A 27,733-nucleotide genomic window follows, 5' to 3' on the forward strand; every position below is an offset into this window, starting at 1 on the left:
GTGAGTATTCTGAAGGGGGCTGAATTGAGGTTTTGTACTTCACTGGGGGGAGGACGATGGGGGGTGGGTGTGAGGCGGGGGACCCAGCTCCACTAAGTGCCAAAAGGGGACACTCACTCGGAGCAGAATACAGTGCTTATCTGTGAGAGGCTGCACAGGGCTCAGCTAGCACACCAGAGGAGGATGCAGCGGATGAACAGGAGGAGGAAGGAGAGTGAAAAGAAACAGACTCCATGGACAAGAGCCTGGCATGGACGCCACAGCAACACCACGGCAACAGCAAAGCTCAGCACGACCTGGTGACCCGTGGTTGACAGCTGACCATGGGTATTTAGCCCGCTTAAGATCTTTTCATTCTCAAATAGGACAAACAAACAAATGAAAACAATGTCCTTAATTCCATGTGATCTGTGCTCATCACAAATCCCCCAACGCTGACTGAGTGTTCCTCAGTAAGCAATGTCAGGGAAATCCACAGTCAGAGGCACAAAGATATGCCAACTAGAGGAGTTCTCACTGTTAGAGTGCATTCACTTTACACTTAGCCTACAAGACTTTATCCAACACCATTAGTGTAGTACTGATATGCTGCTTTATATTAATCACATGTTCATAACTTAGGGATTGACCCTATGATCTTGGTGTTATTTTTTCGATTTACTTTCATTCATTTATATTATACACTGGCGTTAATTATTATTCATGTATTCCTCAACCTTTTTTTATTTACATTTTGAAGTATTGCATTAAAGAGTTGATGGAAACTACAACCGCTTCAGGCCATAACTGGACAAATATCAGGGCCCTGTCAGAGCCAGACCAGGGCCGTATCCATCCACCAGGGCCGTATCCACAGAAGTGAGCCAGAGGAGACGGATGACTGGAGGGAGAAGAGCACACGCATGTGCTCAAGTCTGAGGCACGGCGCACGCACAGGCACGCACGCAGATCCATTCTCAGGGCACCAGAGGAGTGTGTGTGCTCACATCCAAAAGACCAAGAAAGGACAACACACGCCACTGCAGACTACTACCCTGACCACAGGGCACTGAGCACATGACATCTCACACACACACAGAGAGAGAGAGAGAGAGAGCCACACAGACACAACAGAACAGATCAAATATGCCCATAAAAAAAACACACACACAATACCATATGTAGATGACATGTTCACAAATGTATGCACCCCCCACCACACACGTACGCACAGAGATACAGGCATGTGCTATGCAGAGCCAGACAAAGGCAGCCCCATCAACAAGGTCTGCTGTCCAACCAGTAATTTTTTTAAATGTGGTCTTCTCCCCAGCCCCTGCTCACACACACACACAGACAAACAGATACACACACACTCATAACACTATATCCATCACTCCACTAGTCACTCACACACAGATCGGGATCATGCCTACCACACAATTTCACTCCTCTCACTCCCTCCAACAGACACAGACACAGAAACAGACACATATACAGGTGTTTACAGAGAAGGTGGTGCTGTTACTTCCCCTCTTTAGAGCCCTTTCATCCCCTGCTAGATAAGGGCAGATTCAAGCAGATGAGCCTACCCCACAGCACACTCAAGCAGACTAGCCTACCCAACAGCAGACTAGCCTACCCCACAACAGACTAGCCTACACCACAGCACACTCAAGCAGACTAGCCTACACCACAACAGACTAGCCTACTCCACAGCAGACTAGCCTACCCCACAGCAGACTAGCCTTCCCCACAGCAGACTAGCCTACCTCACAACAGACTAGCCTACCTCACAACAGACTAGCCTACCCCTCACAACAGACTAGCCACCCCCACAACAGACTAGCCTACCTCACAACAGACTAGCCTACCTCACAACAGACTAGCCTACCTCACAACAGACTAGCCTACCCTCACAGCAGACTAGCCTACCCCACAACAGACTCAGACTAGCCTCCCACAACAGACTAGCCTTCCCACTCCTCCCCACACAGACTCAGACTAGCCTCCTACAACCTAGCCTACCTCACAGACTAGCCTATAACATACTCAGACCCCACAAACAGACTCCAGACAACAGATTAGCCTACCCCATGTAACATACAGACTAGCCTCCACAAACAGACTAGCCAACCCTACAACAGACTAGACTAGCCCCTACAACAGACCAGCCTACAACAGATACCCCATAACATACCCAGACCAGCCTACACCAGATTAGCCTACCCCACAACAGACTCAGACTAGCCTACCCTACAACAGACTAGCCTACCTCACAACAGATTAGCCTACACCATAACATACTCAGACTAGCCTACCCACATCTAATTCAGGCACACTAGCAAGGCAGAGGGAAAGGGAGAGGCATGCACCATTAGAGCATAGTATAAACTGTGTCTACGCAGGCCACATATTACCAAAGTCCAGTGTCTTCTCCACGCCAGGCCTCAGACACAATTCCATTAGAGATGAGCTGAGTCTGCACTGCTCCATGATGATTACTTGCTAAGTGCACAGCTAGCAGTTCCTAAAACACAACATCATCGTCGTTGTAATCTATTCTATGTGCCCTGAGCATCAGCAGAGGGTCAACATTAGGTGAGGTAAAGCAAATGAATGTAAACCTATGGCAGCTTATCTGGGGAGTATGCATTCTTGTCTGGCTCAATTTCTTTAATGGAAATCAATTGTGGGACTTCATCATATTACTGACCATAACACATTTTGCAATTTTGCATAAACATCTTTCCCTACAACAAAGCAACCAAAATAACATAGGGAGTATGAGGGAAGAGGCAAACTGCACTCTGTGTGTGTGTGTGTGTGTGTGTGTGTGTGTGTGTGTGTGTGGGTGAACTATTACACTGCTATATTGGATCGTGTGCATTTTTTTTTTGACAGTTGATATCCGTATTTGATATCTCTAGCTGCTATGACAATTTTATTGTCCTTCAGGGCATTCATACAGTCATCTATCTCTATGATAGCTATGACTCAGTCATACAACAACAGTCTAACACTGAAAATACACAAAACTTCCTCTTGAACTTTACCTTTACCTAAACCCTTAACTTCCTTTACTATGAAGATAGATAGATACCTTATTGATCCCCAAGGGGAAATTCAAGCCTGATAGCTGCCCGTACTTAGCATCTGTTCTTTCCTGATAACATTAACAAAGAAAGTCCAGCCTATATTTTCTTTCAGTCAACTCAACAGTAAAGTTGGTGGTGAACAGCTACCTTTATGTTTAATAATTCAGGCTGAAAGCAACCATAAACCTGCATTAAAGTACAAGTGCAAAGTGTTCTTATATTGATCATATTATAGTGTAGCCAGCACTCTGGTATCTACCACCAGCAGAGCCGGCACATGTGGTTTAGGAAAATTAATTCTCCCTCATCCCCTGCCATGTAGCCTACTAGGCACACAGACACAGACACACACACGGACAGACAGACAGACAGACAGACACTCCCAAGTATTCTGTGCTGTGTTCAGACAGTACTGTAATTCTCACAACTATTGTATAGATTTGTTTTATATATCTGTTGATGAACTGCTGAAGATTCTCATTGTGTGAACATTTGATGCCCAGTGTGTGTGGGGACACTTGATACCCCTATGTGTGTGAACACTCAATGCCTTGGGTGTGTGGACACTCGATGCCCTGTTTGTGTGTGTGTGTGTGTGTGTGCGTGCGTGTGTGTGAACACTCAATGCCTTGTGCTGCCAGTGGGGGGTCCAGACGCCAGTGTGGACTCTGACACCATTTTATTAATGTGAGTGAGTCAGACACAGACAGACAGACAGACAGACACCGGGACGTGCAGACCGGGGCTTTAAATGTGTCCTGAGGCTCTGTGTCCTCAATCGGGAGCTACAGAAGAGAAGAGGAGAGAAGAAAGGAATAGATAAAAAAACAGGACATAGGAAATGGGAGCAGAGAGAGAGAGAGAGAGAGAGAGAGAGGCAGACAGAGAGAGAGAGTGGATGGAGATACAGAATGAGAGATATAAATTGGACAAAAAGGAAGAGAAGCAGATAGACAGACAAGATAAAGGGGGGAGGGATGGATAAAGAGTGATAAAGGTGAAAGGATGTAGCGAGAAACAAGAGTAGACAGGAGAGAGAGAGAGAGAGAGAGAGAGAGAGAGAGAGTTGGAACGACAATTCCACTACTGTCAGTCAGAAACCCCAAAGGAAAGGAAAAACAGAGTAAAGGAGAGTGAGAAAGAGTGACTGAGTGAGAGATAGATCAAGAGCGAGACACAATGGAGGGATGGAAAGAGACAGAGGGATGGAAAGAGACAGGGTTAACTGTGATTAAACTGTGTCAGTCAGAATCAACAGAGAAACTGAGGGAGAGAGGGAGAGAGAGAGACAGTTCCATTTCCACAGTCTACTCAAGGTGGAAATGCTGAGCAGTCATTTTGTGTTGACGGTCTGTATAATTAGAATTACCTTGTTGCAGTGGTATTCCCCCAGGCAACCGTGAACGTCTGGTTACAATTGTGTAACGAGCATGTAATACATACATTATCAAGTTGATAGGAATCTATCCAGTCGTTTAGTCGAACGCTCATGCTAAATTTGACGAATGTGCCTCAAGGCATCTTGTTCAAGAGAAATGGACATAGGGCCTACTGTACATCTGGTCACAGTGACCTTGAACATCAAAAATCAACCTCAAAAATCAAATCAGTTGATCGTAGAGTCCAATTGAACATTTCTAACAAATCTGAAGCCATGCCTTGAGGTGTTCTTGAGATATCGCATTCGCAAGATCAGGATGGAGACAGATGAATGGACAACCCCAAAACATAATGCCTTCGGCCACGAGGCAAGAAAACGCAAGGCATTGTTGTTCTGCCATTCACAGAGTAAAATCGTTGTCTGTTTGTAGGGGAAAAGCCAATATGGCAAGACAGGACAGGTGTGATGCAGTCTAGCAGCTAAGCAAGACTCTTAACACAAGATCATACGTCTCTGAAAGCAACATCATAGCTTACATAGAACACCAGCATGCTGCCCATGCTGCACGCTGGTGTAGCATGACACATGATGGCTTGGTTCAGTGTAAACAAACAACAGCGTCATAACAATGGGGTTTTCTTAATGGCGCCAAAACAGGTCAAGGATAGGGAGATCACTGGAGAACGACTGGCTGGACATTAAGCATCCCTCTCCTTGCCTCTCCCCTGGGTGACATCACAGCTTAGTGAAAGGGTAAGAGAGCGTGGCGGGGCCACTGCCTGCTGCCTGCCCGGGGGGAATTCTTCCCTTTCTGCCCCAGTAAACCTGCCCCCCCCCCCTTCCCGCCCGCCCCATGACATGTGCAGCAGCAAAGCTGGCTGGCTGGGTTCAGTGCTAAGACGGGCTGTTGCAGCTCTCCAAGACTGAGTGTGGGTCTCTAGCTCCAGTTGTGAGACCACAGCGCTCAAAGGCATTGGGTAAACATAGCACAACAACAATGGATGGAACCAGCAGGAGAGACAGAAAGTCAGACAGACACACAGAGATGCATTAATGCCACAATACTCACTCACACACACGCAACACACACACACACACAGCACACAAGAATGTTATGCATATGCATAACCACATATGCACACAAACACCTAAATACTGTTTCAGTACAGACACCAATCACTCTTCCCAGTGCACAGGAAGTAAACCTGTATGAGAAGAGCCAGCAATGCAATCTCATCTGCAGAGCCCTAGTGGGACGCACACACCGACACACACAGACAGCTGCTGAAACCACCAGATTGTTGTTTGTTGATTGTTGTGTGTGTGTGTGTGTGTGTGTTTTATTCTCTAGTCTGTTTGGATTGCATGTGCAGTTGGTGACATTATAGCATAGTGGTGGACGCAGAAAATTGGAGGGTTGTGCATGAACCCTCTGATGACAGAATTTATATCGCTTGGACCCTAGCAGACCACCGCATACTTGCACACACAAAGTAAAACAATGGCCTGGACACACACACACTAATACACAAAGTATAACACTGGCCTGAGGCAGACGTAGCATCACGCATCTCTGACTGAGCTACATCTCCACTGCTTAACTGCACTGAGAGTGTATCGCAACTCTCACACACACACACACACACACACAAAATCAGGAACACCAAGATGGAGCCCAAATTAGATCACAGCCTCACACTGAAAACATTCAATAGCCTTGTGCCTCCGCACCGCCAAACAATGCGCCGGGATAGAGTGGGTATTGTCATATTGAATTTCATTGTTGCCATCATGTGGGTCTATTACATAATAGCGGCTTTCAGCCTAGTTAAATGCTACTGAGACACACACTCTGGTGCGCTAGTCACCCGCTATGTAGACACAAACTTGACAAATGACACAGAGACAGTTACGCTAGTTAAAATATGTCTTGAATGGAATGAAGCTGCTCCCATGCTCGTGACCATTTAACACATTATTTAACTAGCCTAACAGTGTCCATGCCATTGGTTAAGGCTCCTTCTCGGAAAGGCCTTAAGCTTGCTGTGTGGAAGGGGGGGGACACACAAACGGAGGGTGGGGGAAGGGTGGAGTCTCTAGCGCTCCCCATGGGGTCAGATTTGCAGGATGCTTCAGCAGAAAAACGGGGACAGATGGCTTCCGAAATGGAACCTCAACCAATGGTCAGTGATTGGCCAGTGATGGGAGACTGCTGATGCCCTTGTACTTATGCACTCAAGCCCAATCTTAAATTCATCACAGTGCGTGCTCCGTGCGTGCGTGCGTGCGTGCGTGCGTGACAGGTTTTACCGTATCAAAGGACCTCACAATGAGAGAAGCATTCCCATTACTGTATTTCCCACTGTAGGCTAATCCTTGTAAAGGCCATTATCCCTCTCCTTCAATCTGCCCCTATTAGGGCTTGGGGTTACTTGGTCCTGCCTCCCCTTCTCTGAGCCGAGGCTCTGCTCTCTCTCCACACACACACACACGCTGGTCTTGGAAGTTGGTCAAGCATGACTTCACCAAGTAATAGTCTCAGCCAAAGGCTTCATTATCCAGTTAAGCAGCACTTAAGTGGCTTACTGGAGGACCTGACAGCTAGGCCAACACACACACACACACACACACACCCAGCGCCCCACGGCACTACACACAAATACACCGATACGGCAGTGGGTGCCCCACTCCAAAGAAACACACCTTCATCGCCGCACCAAAATCATGGATAGAGTTTCAGGAGTTTTGTTGTCGGAAAACATTAAGTAAGCACAGAAGAAGCGCACGTGCACGCACACGCACACGCGCACACGCTAGGGCAACAACAGGGCCACTCCACTCTCTGACCAGTGAAACTTTCAATCTCAACATGCGCCAGTCTGAAGCCAGTGAATTTCCCCTGCTAGCCACAAAAACCGATAGCTCATCTTGAGCACCCATAATACCTCTTCAAAACAACTCTGTCTCATGTCACCGAAAGTGTCTCTCTGTATCTGACAACACCTGGGAAAAACAAGTGTCTGAAACACGTGTTGAGCCTCATTCTGGAAAAAATGAAGTCTCTTCTTGAAAAACACCTGGAGTGTCTCGACTCTTGAGAACACCTTAGATGTCCTTCAGACGTTTCCATGGCACCACTGGACCAGAGCATGAGTCTCTTTAATCCTCTCACACACAAACACAAACTAAAAGGGGACCTGTGCCACAGCTTCAAGATCACACACACACAGTGAAAGGGGACCTCTGCCACAGGCTCAAGATCTCTCACACACACACACACACCATGAGAGAGAAGAGGGGAAAATAAATCACATTTAATTAGCCTCTGCAGGCAGGCAGGCAAGCAGGCAGGCAGGCACACAGTCACAGAGAGAGAGAGCAAGAGCTTCAGACCTCCCATCATGTGCTAGCGCAGTAAAGATCCATCACGCTGAGCATAGCGAGGGCCACCTCGACCTCCTCTGTGTGTGTGTGTGTGTGTGTGTGTGTGTGTGTGTGTGTGTGTGTCTGTTGGCTCCCAGGGAAGACAATCCCATTAAATCACTGGCAGCCCAGCCAATCCACTGGGCCCATCGGGTCCACTGGCACCAGGCCCACCTTGCAGCAGCACCCTCTCACACACACCCCTGGGCAAAAATCTGCCCGCTCATCGGGACCAACATACTCCCGGAGGGGTGGGGTGTGGGTGGGTGTGTAGGTACACAATACACCAGAGGGCAATATGTACATGAATGAGCAGAGGGACAAACACACAGTGAGAGACAGAGAGAGAAAGTGTGTGTATGTGTGTGTATGTGTATGTGTGTGTAGGACTCCGGCTTGTTCGCACAGGCGCCTTATTTATAATAAACAGAAGTGAAGATTAATCTGCTCTCTGAAAGCAGAAGTCCTTCCTAAGGCCAGTCTGAACTTCAGCACTCAAACTTGTCCCACACACACACACACACACACAGAGAGAGAGAGAGAGAGAGAGAGAGAGAGAGAGCTCACACTGGCTCCAGCAGGCCCAGACAACACACCACTAATACCCTAGATTAAAGGGAGTGTCCTCGAAACACAACACACCACATTAGTGTGGGCCGTACCCTTCACAATACCTGAGCAACCGACAAGAGTGTGTGAGTGTGTGTGTGAGAGTGTGTGTGTGTGTGTGTGTGTATACATGTGTGTGTGTGTGTGCTTGCGTGAGTTAGTGTATTTGTGAGAGTTTGTGTGTATTTGCATGTATTTGCGTGTGTATGCATTTGTGTGTACGCGTGTGTTTGTGTGTATTTGCGTGTGTGTGTGTGTGTGTGTGTGTGGATAAAAAAAAAATGTCCATTCAGAGCATCCAACAGCTGCTGTCAGAGCAAGGTCCTCCCTCAGTCTTCATGTCACAAACTCACACACTGTAAACACATGAACACATGCTATTTCACACACTGTACACTGGGATGTTTTGATTGCAACTCAAGGGCAGGACATCTACCTTACCTAGACCATCATATCTTTGCTTTGTCACCTACCTTACCTAGACCATCATATCTTTGCCATCTACCTTACCTAGACCATCATATATTTGCTGTCACCTACCTTACCTACCCTAATATCCTTCCTTTTCACCTACCTTACCTACCCCATCATATCCTTGCTTTGTCACCAACCTTACCTAGACAATAATATCCTTGCGGTCACAGTGAAGAGCCAGAGCTTTGTCTTGAAGGAAGACAAAGTGAGTGCTGTCTGGGTGACGCAGTAGCCACTCCTACAGCTTGTTAAGAGCCTTGCTGACATTTTCTTGTTAGCGTCTATGATACAGCCAGCAGTGTTGCTGTTGGTAGGTCTGACGAAGAGAGGCTGAGTGAATATTCATGCTCAGCCCAAGGAGCACCATAACTCATGTTAATGTTTCCGGAGCCCCAGGGGTTTATCTACAGTGCATTAAGGCGGCATGCTTCTGTTGCATTGCTAATAAAGCTTTCACTGGTGTGGAGCATTAAAGGTGTGGGTTTTTGAACATTGTAACATAAGATTCCGTTCCGCAACAATTCAAGGTTCTAAAACTCGATGTTGAATTCAATGAACCCAGATATTCTTTAGAACATTCATTTTCCAACATTCCTGTCACACCGGTGGGACGGGACACCTTTAAGGGTGAATATATATATATATATATATATATATATATATAAAACTCGGATTGGTCCGTGCAATTGGTATCTGTAAGTCGCTAGGGGTAAAGCAAGTAGGTGAAGGAATGCCTTGTTATATTACCAAACTAGCCGACGTATTTGCACATGTATGAATGTTATTTCATTGCTTTGTAAGCTTCTATTATGCTAAATTCTCTAAGCGTCTTTATACTTCAGGTGAGGGCATTCATTCAAAGATGATGTAATGTTTTGGAGGACAACACACCGCTGTGGAGGCATGATCTCCATCTGGAGATGGACCGGGGTAGAAATGATCTGCCCTCAGGTAGCCTTCAAGTACAGCATGAGGAATATATTACTACTGCGGGAGCAAAGTGTGCAGTGCACTTAAGTGTTTTATGACATCATCATGAGTGACTCAGTTGCAGCAAAACATACTGTTGTGTTTACAGTGTTGCTCCTAGTTACCAGGTACTCCTCGCATTCACACACACACACACACACACACACACACACCTTACTTCCACTGAACTCGGGACTACAGGCGTGGCCCTTCAGTCACCTTAGAAGGATGTAAAAGCTTTGTTCACACACACCATAAGGGACCGGAGGGGAAGGGGAGGGGCAATCAGGTTTGGGACCGGTGTGTGTGTTTGTGTGGGTGTGTGTGTGTGTGTGGGGGGGGATACGGTTCCAGGGAAGACAACCTTTTTCTCCTCCGTCTTCCCTGGAACCGTATCAAGAACATTTGCGTCCAAACGGATTCATCTCAACACGACTCAACACGTTACTTCATATCCCAGGCCTATAAGTGGCACTGTTTGTTACTGAAATTGACCAAAGCTTGAGCGCTGTGTAGGCCATACAACAGACAGAGTAGGCTAAGACAAAACTGGCTAGTGCAAGGAAACCAGAATTGTTTGTGTGGACTTATAGTGAACTGTCAACTGTAGTCAATGGTAAACTAATAAACTTAATTTTTACGGTTTGTGAAGGGTGCAGTCCCGTCCTTTATTGGCTAACGCAGGTAAAAATAATCTCCTTTACTTTCTTTGGTTGTAGGATAGTCCGCGATTCACATTAGTTTTGGTTATCACCGCAAGTGCAAAGGCTAGGCGTACCCAAGTTCTAGGCTGTTCCATTGCCACATTTATAATATTGCTATAATACCTTTGTTAGTAACGGTCAATACTTTTGCTTGCATCAAATCGCGCATTCGCATTTAGTGCACATCTATAGGCTTAACATGAGTTCTAAGCGTCTTTGTATGCTCATATCTGACTTCACTATGAATGCATTTATTTATGTTGTAACTCATGTAAAATAAATGAATGACACCGGCACTACGCACAAATTAATGTAAACTTACACGCACTTCCCTAATAACTTAAGTTCTCTTGAGTCACTGACAGTAGCTAGAATGCATAAAAAAACACCGGGAAAAACAGTGTTCAGTCCACCAAGTCATAAGCTATCGGCGCGCTTTCCAGTTGTGATATTTATCCTACGGAGTGTAATCGTAGGTAATGTCATGTATGAAAACTAGTATTGTTAGGCAAGTGTCAAGTCCAGGGCAGCTGAGGTGTGGCGATGACATCATCAATACGCAAGTAGGATGTGCGGTTTCGCTGTCCAAACGAATTCAAAAGGGCTACGGTTTCAGATTTTTCCACTCTGGGACCAGGTTTCAAAAAAGTGCAGTTTCGGGCAGTGCGTTTACAGGATTTGTTTGGACTCTCGGCCAAGAAGAAGCAAAACCTCTGCATTTAATCCAAAAAGCGTCTCCGTGTGGACGGGCCCTAACTCTGCTGCAATCTTCATTTGCACACTGGTGTGAGTCTTTCTTGGGCCGAGGAGTCTCTGTGTGTGTGTGTGTGTGTGTGACTGCAGTGGTGTGGAGAGATCATGATGTGTGTGTGTGTGTGTGTGTGAGACTGCAGTGGTGTGGAGTGATCATGATATATGTGTGTGTGTGTGTGTGTGTGTGTTGTTCCTCCATAATCCCATTAGAATTTCATTTATTATTATTTTTAAATCGATTTTTATTTGAATATTTAATGCTCAAATTTGGCCTATTATTAATATTTACTATGCATCTCTATATACTGTATAAATGGGCTTATGCATTGCCAATGCCACGATCAATGCGTGGTTGCCTTGAAGAAAAAAAAAAGCACAATCTGCCAACGATATCTGTTCAACTTGAGTGAGTGGTTTCATTTTCCTTCACGCAGACATGCACAGACACTAAATGAACGCTCATACCACTACCACTTAATTGTATGTTTGATGACGCCAAATTAGCAAGTAGGCCTATTTCCTGATTGGAGAAAAGTTTTTCCTATTTTTTTCCTATCGGCTGGCAGTTCCATGATCCATTATGCCGCAAATTAGCAATCAGATAAGTGACAGAAGCACTGGGACACAGAGGCAAACACCTACTCCTTGCCTGCTTTAGCTGCGGTTCCTCGCCCTCGCCTAAATGGTCAGGAGTGGTGATCTCCGTGGGTGCATCTTTCTGCCATTTTGGATTGTGCATTAGACATGACAAAAGCATTTCAATTTCACATTTCAAACTCCCAAAAAAACACATTGGAATAGTAATTTCAAAATTCGATTAGTATTGATTTTTTAAATATTTGATTTATTATCAACTTCGGAAGTTCGTTCCAACAGCCCTAGTTGTGTGTTTGTGTGTTTCCTGAATATTTTCCACACATCATGATGATGCATACAACCACAAAGCGCTAAAGGAAAGTATACAGCAACAACAGGCCGCTTTTTAAAAAAAAGGACCTTGGCTTGAGCCAAGCCTCTGATACTACCCACTTTCAATGGTTGCTTCACTTATTTTCCACCAGCGTGTGTCTGTGTCTGTGTGTGTGTCTTGGTCCTAGCGTAAGAGGAAAGCACTGTAGGCTAGAGTGACTAGTAGAGCTCTCTCATTAGTCAGCAGGAGGCCAACTTGACTCAGCACAATAACAAGGCACAGCTGTCGAGAGCCATCTCAACAATCACACACACACACACACACACACACACAACAACTAACATCAGTCCAACTCCAAAATATAGCCTACCATTCAAGGTCTGAACATCAGTTTTAGGTGCTATAGTTTATAAATATTATATAAATAGTTTATAAAATAGATGCAGGCTAGTTTTATATGATACGAATTGACAATGCAATAAAATACTAACAATGTATGCGACAAATGTATGTAATGCGTTCCGAGAGTCGTGTTGAAGCTTTCGGCTCAGGCCTGCACATCTCATAACACAATCGCAATATGAACCACAGCAATTATCTAATCACAAAAACTATAAATAATCGTTCATCTTGTCATATTTATGATTTTTATAATCATGTCATCTTCTCTGACTATGCCACTTCTGATTGGTGAGCATGCCTAGTGCGTGAGAAGCTTAGCACTTCTGATTGGTGAGCTTTACAGAGCGTTTTTCGACCAACCGAGAAAGCATTCTTGAACGCGTTTTTGAACCTTGGTGCTATATACCAATTCCCGGCTTCCACGGTTTTGCCCGTAAGGCATTTAAGCTCAAGTTACTCCGGGGACAATGGCCCTCATGACATGTTGCTTTAGATAAAGTTGTCTGCTAAATTAAGAAATGTAAAAGTAATCTAGTGAACCAACCTGCATTTCCAGCAGTTTTGAACAGAACCAAGGATGTGTCCTCAACAACAGCTGTTGCATGCATAAATAATAGTTCATTAAAAGAGGAGGATGATATGATGGTTGCCCTGTAAAAACTGTAGAAATGATAGTTAACGTCTGCGGTGTAGTGCTAGTTGACTGTCATGGCAACAGTTGATACCATACTTTCCCAACTATCAGCTGAGGTTTATGCATCGATTTAGCAAAATCACACACTATTAATATGGTATTAATATGGTTTTTTTTTTTTTAACATAATACACTGTCCTGCGGTTTTTACACAATGCAGCTAATACACAGGAAATTACTGTACAGAGGGAGAACTCCGCTTTTATCCTTCTCCCCTCTGAACGGTAGAATGACACGCCCACCCCAGCTTGCAGGAAAAACCCACTATTTTTAGTTCCAGCTCTGAACCAAAGTGCCACCTTCCAAACGGTTTTCTCGAAATGCTGCGAATGGTTCAAATGTTGGTTCACAAATGAGAACGGAACCAGTTTTCTGTCGGTGGAAAATGGCAAACAGTCAATCTGGAGTGCTGTGCTTCACATAGAGACATCTGGAATATTGAACTGAATCAATTTATTGGCATTCAAAATTCATATTGCAAATCTAGTGTTAATTTTGTCACCTATTTTTAATTTAGTCTTAGTCTTGTGACGAAATGTCATTTTTAGTCTTTGTCATATTTAGTCATTCAAATATAATTTTTGTTAGTCAAGTTTTAGTTAGACTAAAAGTCTCAGTAATTTTAGTCAAGTTTTAGTCAAAAAGAAAACTAAAGGTATCTTAGTCTTAGTCAGTTTTAGTCAACACATTTTAGTCTTTTTTTTTTTTATAACAAATTATTTCTGATTACCATTTGAGTCAAATAGTGTTTCACACATCTCAATTTTCCAACAATATTGTGTGTCCACAGTGCTACTCGTCTGTTATAATTACTCATTCTGATTTTTTGTCAGTCAGTATGTTTACATGCACAGGTAGGGATTTGACCATAGACAGTAAAAGATTTGACTGGACCACTCACATATTCGTAGACCAGTGTTTCTCAAAGTGTGGTCTGGGGATCACTGGTGGTCCGCAAGCTATCCCAAGAGGTCCGCGAGCAGACGTGGTAAAATATAATATAGATGAGTTGTTTGCAATATTGAACCAACTTGTATGTAAAAACAGTTCTGCAACACTGTCTATGTAAGATATGCCAGTTTAAATCATACAGTATGAAGCCACACAATAAGCAAAGTGCAAAGACAATAAGCAAGGTGGTTTAGTGAGCAGGCCTATTGTGTAGACTAATTATAGGCTACTGTTGAAGTAGGTCTAATCTTTTTTTTTTTTTAGCTAGGGTTAGTTAAGTGGTCCTGTAACTGAAAAAGTTTGAGAAACACTGTCGTAGGCCAAAGTATTAAAGTTTTACTCCGCCTCACTAGATGGCGATATGCGCCCAAACACAACACATTCCCCAAACAGACTCCATCTTAGCCATAGCTAACTGGCTAGCGAACTTTCCATATTAGCTTACTTGCTAGCAAACTTTGCATCATCAGTCATAACTAGTTAAATAGTTGACATTACATGATGAACATTTTCGTATGGACATTCTGGGGGATGTTAATTTGTATGAGAGAAGCTTCAACTTCTGGGTATGTAGTATTGTAGCATAAAGCTTAGGTAGTTAGCTTGCTAACTCTGGCAGAAATATCCAGTGTTCTTGTTCCATGTAGTTTCATGTTGCAGCCACAGGGTTGCAGCAACAGCACGTAGACTAGCCTACAGGAAAGCTGTTGGCATTATGAACTCATTCGAATATTTTGAAAACGTAACAGCTAGATATTCTGTCTTCTCATTTTGTAGACGAAAATGGAGAGATTTTATCTTAGTTTTTTTATTTCATGCAAAACATTTTAGTCTCGTTTTTTTTTAGTCAATAATAATGCATCTTAAGATAGTCTTAGTCAGTGTTTCAGGACATTACTGCCATCTGAAAAAAAAGTTGATCTAACATATTTGCTCTTGTCTCGTCTGTGAAAATTAACACTACAAATCACAATTAGCTATTTACCCCAAATTATGCAGCCCCATCTCACTTCCTGAGGGTTGGACAAGATCTCTCTCTCTCAGCAGAGGATGTGAAACCCTACAGAAGTCCTGCAATGCTTACCCTCTCATAACCTGGCATTCAGAAGCCAATAATTATGACCGCCGCACAGCTGCTGGCGGTCATATAGGTTTAGTCAGATTTTTTTTTTTTTTGTCTTTTTTTTTTTTTTTTTTTTTTTTTTTTTTTCGCATGCCCAAATTTCCGTCCAATGATTCCCGGACACTGAAAGACCGGGTACACGAAACTTGGTGGACATGTAACCCCACATGGATAGCATGGAACCATCGTTTTCGTTTTGATCTGTAGCCCCTCCGCTGAATTGGACCCCGAAAGGAGGGTAGGGCAGACACAGTTTTCTGTGAATATCTCGAAAACCGTGGGGTTTAGGAGGACCATTTTTTTTTGTATGTTGATCTCAAGGGGCCATGTCAACCCATTCCATAACCACTCATTTCATGTATAAGCCCACCTAGTTAAACACAAAAAAGTAAAAATGAGGTGGTGTAATTGAAGGTATCTGTGACCTGTCATAATGATCCTAACTGTGTAGGATCATTATGACACCCTATGTATGCACGCCAAGTTTTGTGGAATTCCGTTCATGGGGGGCCACACAATAAATTAATTTATGTTACTATACACCAACTGGCCTGTAGGTGGCGAGGAGACAGTTTTCTGTGAATATCTCGAGAACCGTAGGGGCCTAGGAGGTCCACCTTTTTTGTATGTTGGTCTTAAGGGGGCATGTCAACCCATCCCATTACCACTTATTTCATGTATAAGCCACCCTAGTTAAAAATTAAAAGCAAAAAAATGAGGTGTTTTCATCTCAATATCTCTGGCTGACAAGGTCAAAACTGCACCGCAATTAAAAGAGTAGGATCATTATGACACCCTCTGAATGCATGCCAAGTTTTGTGTACTTTCGTTCATGGGGGCCTTACAATAAAATAATTTATGTGTACATTTAGTGGCGATACACCAACAAGGATTCGGGACACTGAAAGACCGGGGTACACAAAACTTGGTGAGCATGTACCCCATGGATAGCATGGAACCGTCATTTTTTAGTTTTCATCTGCAGCCCCCCCGCTGGACTGGACCCCGAAGGAGGGTAGGGCAGACACAGTTCTCTGTGAATCTTTTTTGGTATGTTGGTCTCAAGGGCCCACATCAACCTGGCTCATAATCACTCATTTGTGATTTGCCCCGGTAAAAAATGAAAATCAGTAGGATTAAAAGAAAGCCAAAATAAATATTCATCATCATCATCATGGCTGCATTTTCAGTATTGGCGAAGTAGTCGTTTGTCCACTAGATGGCGCGTCGTTGCAGTGAGGCGTAATTTTGTTGGAAGTTAAAAGTGGGTTGGAAAAAACAATGGGCCTTCATACAAGGACTGTAATTTACACGCAGCGAACATCTAATAAGGATGGGGCGATGTTCACATGAAGTGTAATTCCCATTTCTTCTTGAAGCGAAATAAATCTAAGGATGTTTCTCAGACATGCTTGGTTTTTACTGCAGGTAATGCTAATCTTGTAATATCAATAAGGACCTAGGTAATGTTACCCGTTAAGCGTTGGTTGAGTGATGGAGGCATTTGATTGATTGCATTTGTAGAAAACTATAAATCGCGGTTATACCAAACAAATGTATAGCAGCACTGTTTGTATCTTTCGACTGTCATTTATTGCACGTGCTACAAAATCATTCTGTGCAATGGAAGATTTACCAACGTTACACCGGTCTGATACAGTTTGCCTATACATCGTGAGACTGAGGCGCCTGTTTATTTTGTTTTAAGTGCGTGCAGGGTGTGAGAGGGGAATCGATGTGCTTTGATTACAGCTTGGTAGTTGTAGTCTGTGAAATTAAAAAAAATACGTGTGTGTGAAGTATCAAACAATGACACCTTCATTTCATTATGGCTGCTTTAGCAAAACACCTTAAGCTACTGTGTAGTGGGTCCCATTTAGAAGTGGCTACTTCATTCGCTTTCCTTGACTCATGGAGCTGCGTGAATGTTATTACAACTTTTCGCCACGATATGACAGTTTAAGTCCGGCTTGATACTGTAAAGGCGTAAGCCATTGGTTTCAAAAGGAGATTTTATTTGTGTCGCCAGCATAGCCTATTGACAATTTATGTTGTCAATAGGCCTACCTTATAATCCTACCTGTAGCTTAGGGAAGCTAACAACTTTCTATTAGGATCTAGTTTGTTAGTTACCGTTTTGTCATAACTCCCTGATGCATTTTTGCATTTAGAATAGCCAGAGCGTGTATATCTCAATCGGAAAATTAAACAATATCGGTGCCTATGGACTAGGCTGGGTGAACCCAGCCTGATCTGCTCCATTTATTTATTTTTGATTTCTTAAAAGATTGAGCTTGGTCTGATGAAAGCCAGACTAGCCATGGACCTCAGTTAAACAATGCAAGGGAACATGAATCAGCCTATATTTGCACTAACAATAGCGGACAAAAGCTTTTCAACTTTGGCCCGTTAAAATGTGTATGAACAGTCTAGCGGCGCATTTCATCAAGGCCCATTTGGACATGTCAGTTATTTGCACCACTGGTTAGATGTAAAACAGCATTTCGTTTCAGACTAGGCTACTGTTACTTAATTTGTGCATTAACAATAACGTTTCAGACTACTGTTACTTAATTTGTGCATTGACAATAAAATTATTATATGAACTAAAGATGACTAAAATCTTATGTAGAAGAAGAAAAACATTCACAAAAAATCCATCCATCCAAAATGACCTTTGTTTTTGATAGCTGTTGAAAGCGGCATGGAACTGACAGAGATGTTTTTGTTTAAAAATACATAATAAATAAATAAATAAATAAATAAATAAATAAATAAATAAATAAATAAATAACATTATGCTGATACCTTTTGCTTTTCCCAAATACAATGTAGCCTACAGGTGTAAGTGACCTTTCATCAATCCAGTTGCAATGGATGAACTGTGATGAACTGCCCTACTTGTGATTGTTTAGAGATTTTAAAGGTTTTATAACAATTCTACATCTTCTTTGGCTATTCTACAATCTATTCACCTTTTCAGCACCAGTAGGGTACTTTCTGTGCAGCCGCTTTACACACACTCAGGCATGCCAAACAAGCATACACAAAAGTTTCAAGAGTGGGGGATGGAGTAAAATATGGAGACAAATTGAAGTGTGATTTATTTTTTTTTGTACAGGACTGAGCGGCGGTCATATTTTTGTACCGCTATGCGGTACATCTAGTTCTCTCTCTCTCTCTCTCTCTCTCATAATAATATTTTTTTTTTATTTCAAGGAAAAAGGATGAGGGGGATGACCTGATCAGCAGGAGCAAAACACACAGCCTCTGTGTGTGAAGAGGAGGGCCCACGTACAGCTGACAGGAAGAGCATTGTGGAGCCACGAAGGAACAAGCTCAGCATGAATGCACTTAATCGGGCCGCTCATAACTCTAATGGAGGGATGGCAACGTTAGCAGCAGACACTGTACCGAAGAGAGGGTAGAGAGGGGAGCAGAGAGGAGAGGGGAGGGGAGAGGAAAAAGGAGAGAGAGGAGAGAGTAGAGGAGAGGGGAGAGGAAAGTCTGAGCTCATCCCGCCTGCAGCACCGAACCTGCCTGGGCTTTTACAGGCTCTGGACTACAGCATAAGACAAATACAGACAAATACAGAATCACATCTAAAAAGCAGACCAAAAAAGACTGAGGCATTGCTTGACTGTGGTCAGTTTTCTTCAATCCTTTCTGTGGTATTGTATTATTCACAGGAAGACCACACAATGCCCCTGACTGGATCAGGACTTCAAAACATCATAATTTACTGGATCACAACTCACTCAATCAGCCTGGAGGGAATGGTATCGCTTCCATTTGGTAAGGGACAAACACTGAATGACAAGTAGCCCAGTTCTCTCTCTCTCACTCACTCACACACCCACACATCCACTCACACACTCTTGCTCGCTCTCCATCATCTCCCTCCCCCCCTCTATCCCCTCACTGCATAAGAGGTGCAGGTTTCTTCTGTGCCCTTACAGAAGTTCAGCGTGTCTCGGACGCAGCAGTGAGTAGCTGGGCTCATCTCAGTGGATCTGTCAGCCTGAATTAGTTCAGGTGGGAAAACTCACTCTCCACACAGTCTATCCACTCGATTCAGCCAGAGAGACAGCGTTTGTGTGCACGTGCACACACCACACACACACACTCTCCTGTTCTTCAAGACAAGGCAGGCACATCAACTCATTCACTAATTTCTGCTAAATCAGTCTGAAGGAAAGACGCACAGCCCAATCGCTCTCTCTCTCTGCCCTCTGTCTGAGGTTGTGTACAAACTAATACACTTACTATCCATCCCTCCCCCTGCTTTTATGTCTGAGACGACAGACATCGGCTAACTAATTTACCTCTATATCTGTCTGAGACGACACACATACACACCCCCTTCAACAGCCTGAGGCAGTATAGTGCCGCACCTACCTAGCCACGCACACACACACTCTCTCTCACACACACACACACACCAATGCCACTCTTAAGTACCAGCTGCAGGTGCAGTCAGGGTCACTGAGGCTGAAAATCACATCCCACCATCACTGACGTGACCCGCAGGCCGTGAGCTATGTCTGTGTGTGTGTGTGTGTGTGTGTGTGTTTTCTCTCCTCTAGGGTGGATGGGTGGATGGATGGAGAAAGAGAGGGATGTGTTCAAGAGCAGATCACTGATCTATTAAATCCTGATGCATGCGGATAAAATGTAGGGCATGTTGCATCATTGCATTTGCAATAAAATAAGTGACTGTCCAAAAGCAATGCGACTGTCCAAAAGCAATGTGTTATCTTCATAACATCACTGACCAAAGTTGTCTTCAAAACATCAAATCAAAGTCTGCTTTTGCTGCATCCTGAGGCACAGCATCTCTTTCTTGAAACTGTCATTTAGGTTTGCACAGAAATTCACACTATTTGAAAGGATTAAAACCCTCACTCTTTCCTTTGGTGTAACCATGCATGTATTTTTTGTCTGTATCTGGTAAAGTTTGATCACAAAATGTTCCAAGAAGGCAGATGCAGCACCAGCAACAACAACATGACTCACAAACAGACATCCCAACTTGTAAGTCAGATAGCTCTCCGGCTGCCGCTGCCTAAAGGCCACAGAATTCCTAAGGGACGCTTAACCCATCTATTACACTTGATTATATAGCACACAGACAGGGAGACTACTGCAGGGTTGGTCTACTGGTTTGTAGTCATGTGAACAGGGATGACACGGTTTAAAAATCACAAACTCACTCACCTGTCAGTGATTGTGGGCTGTGTGTCACTCATTGGGCTTCCGTATCTACTTTTCCAGCGGTTTACATCCAATGACCATCTTCACAAACATGAAGCAGTGCACCACTTTCGCTGTAAGGTATCCCTAACATCCGACAATGGTTACGTCCGTTCCTTCGTATTTAAATCGTCCTCAGTTGTTAATGAGCAGAAATTGTGGAATAAATGGCAAAGCTCTGAATGTGCTATTCAGGATTTTTAGACAGGTGACTTTCGTGTCCGTGCGTGCTGGTATTCGGTTGCATTCGGCAGCTGGACATACGTCAGAAATGCAAAATGAACAAGTCCAGCTAGCTAGCAAGCTAACTAATCAGTGGAGACAAAGTAACAAAATATTAATCAGTTGGCAATAAAACACCGTTTGAACATAACAAAATATAAAAATCACAACTATAAGTCTTCTCTCGAGCAAGAGGAAATAAATAGCTGGCAAAAGTAAGCTTAATTTGCGGTAACTAGTTGGTTATGTACTGTCAATTCTTCATTCCCTGATAATCACGCTCCCGTCGACGCCGTTATAATACTGGCAACACCCGCATTTATAGAAACCGAATGGGCTTTGATCGTTTCCAAAAGATACAGTGTAAATTGTAAGCGACTTGAACCTTCAGTCAGCAAAAAAGTCATTAGCGTAAAAACACGAACTAAACACATCAAGTGGGCTAGCTAACGCTTCACGGGACGCGTCTCAAATCAGCTGAAACTGGACATTTGTATGCTCCTTCCAGTCGAATTCATACAAACGTGGCCACTGGGATGCTTCTCCAGCAGTCTTAAATAAACACGCTACTTGCAAACTTTCCACCCAACTGGACGTTTTGCGGCTAGTTTTACCAAAAGCTTGCGTTGTCTTCCTTTTCTTTTAAAGATACATCGATAAATTAACTTAATGATAACGTTAGTTGTTTCGCTGGGTACTGTACCTCGCTAGTTTGATATCACAAGGGTACCGAATTTAATGAGGGCGAAGGACCAATTCCTCGTGACCAATGAGAATTTAAGAACTTTGGCTTTAAAAGAAGGGAGCAACCCTTCAACAGAAAAGTCACAATTATTCCAACGAGTCGACGCCAGTAACATTACACCTCTGAATGGAGTAACGAGGCCTCTGAAATTTTTAGGAGAGCTAACAGTTAACCTAGCGAGCTAGCAATAATGTTAGCCTAAGGTCTGGAAAATGGAGAACCTTTCCCCCAACCAGGCGTCCCAAACGCGTCGAATTAAAACACATCGGTTTTACGATTCTTTGTAAATTCAAAGTCCCCTAAACTAAATCAAACAATCCTGAAACAAAAGCACGGAAAATGCGTGTTTCACTGCAGTAAAATGTTTGTCAGTATCCTGGTTTGAAACTTTGCAACAATAATCCCAAACTCCAAATGTAACGTTAGCTAGCTATCTATTAACCACATCCATGAAAAGCGTGTTTTCCCACGAGAATTCTCATGTAAACGGTCTTCAGGTTGTTCTTGTCAGATATATGCAGAATCCAGACGTGTGCGTTGCCTCAAAAGTCCTTTGATCAAAACAAAAGCCCCCAAAGTTAAAACTCAGCCGTCTGATTGCTCCGTCTCCATGTTTTCCGAATTGGGCCGTTCTGACTTGTTTTCTGTGGAATCTGTTCACCTTCAGCTACTGGCCGACTAAAAGCTAGCCAGTGCTACAAGTTAGCTCCGCTCTCTTAAAGCGACATAAATGTATCAACTATGGACCAATGGCCCCACTATATACAATCTGGAAATACATAGACAAAGCTTACGCGTTCGTTTTACATAATATTAAAGTACACGTGTGCATAGGCTGTGTTATGTTTAGTCCACGTTCATGTCTGTTTCAGCTACTATCAATACATATTGACACGTTGACCAAAGTCTATATCATATTCTTGTATTTTAGTAACATTTTTTGTCAAATATTTACTTTTTTTGACATGGTGCAACTTTGCAAATTCATGATTGTTCCTTCCTTTGTCGCCGACAATAAACTTAAAACATCCATGTAGGCTAAAAGGTGTAGCCTGTATTAAAAGGTGCATTTATTTGCAGGCCAAACTTGTTTTACTTTGATAACTGCAATTATATCGTCATATGTTTAAATCTCTACCTACTGTGTAATTTAAAAAAGTTGTCAATTTGACATAGGCTACTGCTGGGTTTGTTGCATTTCATGAAGAGATAATCAGAAGATGTCTATTGCTGCATATTATCAGAGCCGTATATTATTATTCGTGTTTGCCATCTTGTGGCCTGTTATATGTACTGCACTTCATTATCCGCTTTGCTGAGTAATCCACGTCCTTTCATTTGATTAAACCCTGGCCTGTTCACACTAAATAGGCCTGTATTGACCAGATTGATATTTCACTCAAACACACACAGGGCTGCTGTTCCATGTAACAAGACCCACACACTTTTGCTGAAGCACTGTTGTGAAGATAGACAATCACTGTCTCTCCAATGTCCAGAAAAACACAGTACCATTCTGTCATTTTCCTTCTTCCACTCTCAGCTAGCACACATACATACACACACACAGACACACATACATACACACACACAGACACACATACATACACACACACACACAGACATACACACATACGCGCACACGCACACACACATACATACACACATACATACACACACACAGACACACATACATACACACATACGCGCACACGCACACACACACACTCACCCACATATACTCAAACAAAGAGAGAAATTGATTTCTCCAATGACAAAGCCATTGTGCTCTTTTTGTAATGCAGAACTTAACAAATTCTTTATTCTGCAAGCTTTGTTTTTACAACAATCATAAGTATTGCTATATTAAAATTACAGCATCCACAATCACTTCCATATTAAAAAGGCAAAAATGTCTACTTTACTAGTAAAAACAGTATTCAAACATCTTTCAAACAAATTTTGTCTTTTAGAGAATTATCTTGAGGACATTCTACATACCACATAATTAATAGTTGTCAAACTCATTAATTAAAGTTATCAAACATTGTCCTCTTGTACAATGCATTGATTTCCCCCAACTTTAAATGACAAGTACACAGACCATTACATAAAACGTGTCAGTGTCTGCTGTCATAAGCACAACCCCTTTTATAGCATTTTACTCTGGACCGGGTCCAACTTTGATCTAACACAAAGCAGCCGCATCAGGGCCAGATCAGGGCTGGATCAGGAGTTCAGGACCCCATCAGGGCTGAATCTCAGCCAGATCCGCCCTAAACTCGGCTGTTCGGCAGGGGGGCAGCTGAGTGCTGTGCAGTGGCGTTTTGAAATGCAGTCTGGCACGCAGTGGGCAGTCTTATTTGTAACAATGTTGAACTATGGCTCATTTCTTACTGCTTCACTCATTCCAGTCCCCAGACGGACGGACAGAAAGCCCCAGCCAGTCACTCCAAGGTGCAATCTGGGCTATTCAGCAATAACATGGCCCTCATCATACATGCTTCTTTATATCTGTCTCAGGAAACATCAGGCCATGCATTGTCCACAGATTTTTTTCAATTATCATCATGTTATTTAAAAATGTCTTTCTTTCTTGCTCTGTTTTTAAAATGTCTATGAGGAAATGGCAAGTGGGTATGTCCTCAGTCTGTCTTTGCGTGCGGCCCATTGGTCTCAATCGGTTTGTCTTTGGTCTTAGCAGCCTGCCCTCGCACAGTCCAGCGGCGATATTTACGCACGGCAAACCGGGTGATGTCCACCATGAACACCCAGCTGAGCACGTACATGGCCACACCACTGCACTTGATGATGAACTTGGGGCGCGGTGAAATGAGCTCGCAGTAGAGCATGTTGGCGCCCACCACAACGCGCATGAACACGAAGAGCAGCACGAAAGTGACATCCACAACGTCGCCGAGCCAGCTCTCGTAGCGGCCCGTCTGCCGGAGGAACCAGCGCGCCTGCAGCAGTGGGTTGGTGATCTCGCTGCCATAGAGCACCGCGCATGCCTCGATGCCCGACTCGCCAATGCTCAGTGTCAGGATGATGCCCAGAATGCTGATGGTGTGGTGCGCCAACATGACAAGGCCCTCCGTCTGGAAGTAGATGCACCAGCCCATGTCAAACAGGAAGTATCCCAGGCTTATCACCATAGCACTGGCCTGCAGTGGTGTGGTCTTTGTACCTGGGAACCATGATCAGAAATAACAGGACAAAAAAATTGAAGCTCAAATGATATGGTTAAAAAATAGTGCAATTGTAGTTATACAGTTATAGAACCAGAAAATCCTTGTCCTAAATGTATGCTGTAAATATCCACTAAGTATCTACTGATGTCTGGAATAAACTCTATGACATTCTGCTAAAGTTCTTATAATCAATTTGAGATGGTCGAATGCTGAGAGGGATTTATAACAGATACACAGTACTGTGCAGCATATAACTGAGTGTGTGAGACTGTTCCCAGAGGACAGCAACCTCTGACTAAGGACTAAGGTTGCTTTTACACTGGGTCCGTTTAACTGGACCGTACCCAAGTGTGATCACTCCCCCCCTAGCCCTGACCCAGCTGGTCTACATTTTTGTTTGCGGACAACATTTATGTCATAAATACTAGCTTATTTTTACCAATATCGCTCGGCAACGTCGCAAAAACAGCAGTTTATTCCCTTGTTTTGAAACAGATAGCATTCCCCAGACCCCCGTTTTCTAGCGGACCCTGGTCTGCACCCAGTCGGTAGACTGCGTTCACATTAGCAAAAATCACCGAACCATTGGTCCAAACTAACTCATGCCCGGACCAAACAGTCTTGTGTGAATGCTAAGAACAGAATAGAATAGAATTAAATATAATAGAATAGAATAAAATGGTACTTCTTGGCAGCCCTGGCATGCACATGGTCACCTTCCTAAAAGTATTTTTTTGACAAAAATATTTTTTTGCCTAAATCATTTTTGGTCAACTTTTTTGTGTTTTCTGAAGAAAAAAAAAACTTAAATGCCATTATTTTAGAAAGGTGACAACATGTTAATAACAAACAGAAACGAACAAAGCATTTTCTAAAGCTAAGCATTGTATTAATATAAAAGCGAAGCAGTGTATTAGTAGACTTGTCTTGTCTTCAACTATGAGTAATACTTTCAGACTTTTTTGAGACTTTTATACAAATGTCCACACTTCACCAGGTCTGGAAACCAATATTTCATGACTCCATATTCTCCCAGACCTGCATGATGCATCTGCCCATACCATGATGCCTGCATCTGCCCATACCATGATGTCTGTAGTGGTCTGCATGTCTCTGCATCTCACCTGGATGACTGAAGGGCCAGGGACCGTCCACATAGCCAATGTAGGCCGTGATTCCCACTGCCAGGAGTCCATGGGCCAGAGTGACCAGGCGACAGTTCCACTCATATCCATGGGAACCGTTTGAGTGGCAGAGAAAAGCATAAAGGCTGATCCATCCCACAAGGCACAGAATCACTCCGACTACAAGGAATGTCATCTCGCTGGGACAGACACAATACACTACTTTAGAATTCACTCAGAAGGCCGTAGCTCACAATCTAGCTCAAATACACACTCATAGTACAACAAACACACTGTGCCTAATAATGGGCTAACTAACTACCACACCTATTAAATGCAATCTAGAAAACATTCCTTCTGTATGACTCTCGAAATTCCTGTACCTTCAGCTCTACCCCACAGTAAATGAAAATGCCCACTCATAGGCTACCGCTTCCAAATGCTCTCCTGAATAATCCTATGTGTGTACGACAGCTTAGAGTTCTTCAGTGAAAAGTAACAGGTCTTTCTGTGGTAAGTGTTTCACAGTGAGTAGGGAAGATCTAAAGTGAATGGGCTGAGGGATCCTGGGTATTGGGAAATAAGGCAGCTGCCTGACTACAATGTCAAAACTAGTGCAAAAGTAACTATGTTTGGAGCTTCCGCCTGAGTCCACAGGGAGAACAGACAGACAGCACTGAACTGAAACCATTTATTTTATTTTCAGTCTTTTTCCATTCATTGTCTTTGCTAGGATATAACTATGGCCACTATAACAAAACATCACTATCATGATTTCATAGTAGCAAGTACAACATCAGTGTATGGCACATTTATGCTATGTTTTTACATAATAGTGTGTGCACTCCTACGAGGCAAAAGCTAAGCTCTGGACTTCAAGCATAGACTACAACACACTCCATTTATTTTACAAACAGCACAAACAGTTCTTACATAACAGTGAGTATGGTAGGCTACAGTGTAAATAATAGGATTGTGGACATTGGAACAGGTTAGGCTACATATCACAAATGTTAAATTCATCAGATCAACAATTAAAGTGTGCTAGCATGATAATGGTAGACTGCCACAATTGTCCCATATATTTAAGAGGTCTTTCCATATCTGAATTTGCACATGGGTAAAGAAGATAGGCTTAATTATTTATTTCCACCCATACGGAACAGAATATTTAAGAGGTAGGCTATTGCACCTCAGGAATTTAAGTCGATAGCCTATTATAACTGCCATACAGGCTTTCACAACAATAAACAATAGCCCATTTGAGCATGAAAGCGTTGCCTACGCTCTAAAACATCTCATTACATTCACCGCACAAGAGAATGTTTAGATGCGTGGCGAACTTACCTGAACTATACAAGAACCACCGTTCCATCGGAGTATCCGGATAGATGTATTCACTTGGTCTGTCCACAATAATGATGCTGTGACACTAGGATCCTCGTGGCACCAGGGCCTGTTGGAACGTTTAAACCGAATATAACCTCAACATCCCCCTGTAGCCGACGTCTCACGCCTCAAGAAAGAAAGGCACTGTCTGAATTATTCTCAAACAAACAACGTCTTCACGGAGACAGGACCCAGTGCTCCACATAAACAAAAGCGACATTATTCTCGAAGAATCATCAACGATGTCTACAAAGAGAAGAGGGTTGTCTTGTTTCCAGGCGACAGATGCTCCTGTCATCCCAGCTAGGCGCGACGCCTGCTGGTCCGGTTGTGGAAAGA

The 27,733-nt window shown here is 43.3% G+C and overlaps 2 protein-coding genes across 2 annotated transcripts in view; both read right to left on the bottom strand.

Moving 5' to 3' along the window:
• Positions 1–22,382, bottom strand: part of arhgef12a (Rho guanine nucleotide exchange factor (GEF) 12a) — a 67,486-nt gene extending 45,104 nt beyond the window's left edge. Inside the window, exon 1 of the mRNA XM_048267005.1 lies at positions 20,688–22,382. Within this exon, the coding sequence (XP_048122962.1) occupies positions 20,688–20,719 (32 nt within the window). The 5' untranslated portion in view covers positions 20,720–22,382. The remainder of the gene's footprint in view (positions 1–20,687) is intronic.
• A 1,110-nt stretch (positions 22,383–23,492) lies between these two features.
• tlcd5a (TLC domain containing 5a) lies at positions 23,493–27,708 on the bottom strand. The gene is made up of 3 exons (XM_048266707.1): positions 27,353–27,708; positions 26,006–26,205; positions 23,493–24,877 (listed from the first exon to the last, which is right to left on the bottom strand). Exons 2-3 carry the CDS (start codon positions 26,199–26,201, stop codon positions 24,336–24,338), a joined length of 738 nt encoding a protein of 245 aa, XP_048122664.1. The 5' UTR covers positions 26,202–26,205; positions 27,353–27,708; the 3' UTR covers positions 23,493–24,335.
• Between the last annotated feature and the right edge of the window lie 25 nt (positions 27,709–27,733).

This window comes from Alosa alosa, chromosome 16 (genome assembly GCF_017589495.1).
Source record: "Alosa alosa isolate M-15738 ecotype Scorff River chromosome 16, AALO_Geno_1.1, whole genome shotgun sequence".
Taxonomy (NCBI): Eukaryota; Metazoa; Chordata; class Actinopteri; order Clupeiformes; family Clupeidae; genus Alosa; species Alosa alosa.

What these genes read in the sequence shown, in the direction of transcription:
- tlcd5a (XM_048266707.1), bottom strand. Translation starts at nt 26,201, where the DNA reads ATGACATTCCTTGTAGTCGGAGTGATTCTGTGCCTTGTGGGATGGATC. An exon ending in CTGGCCCTTCAGTCATCCAG is followed by an intron (nt 24,878 to 26,005) that starts GTGAGATGCAGA and finishes CATGGTTCCCAG; the next exon opens with GTACAAAGACCACACCACTG.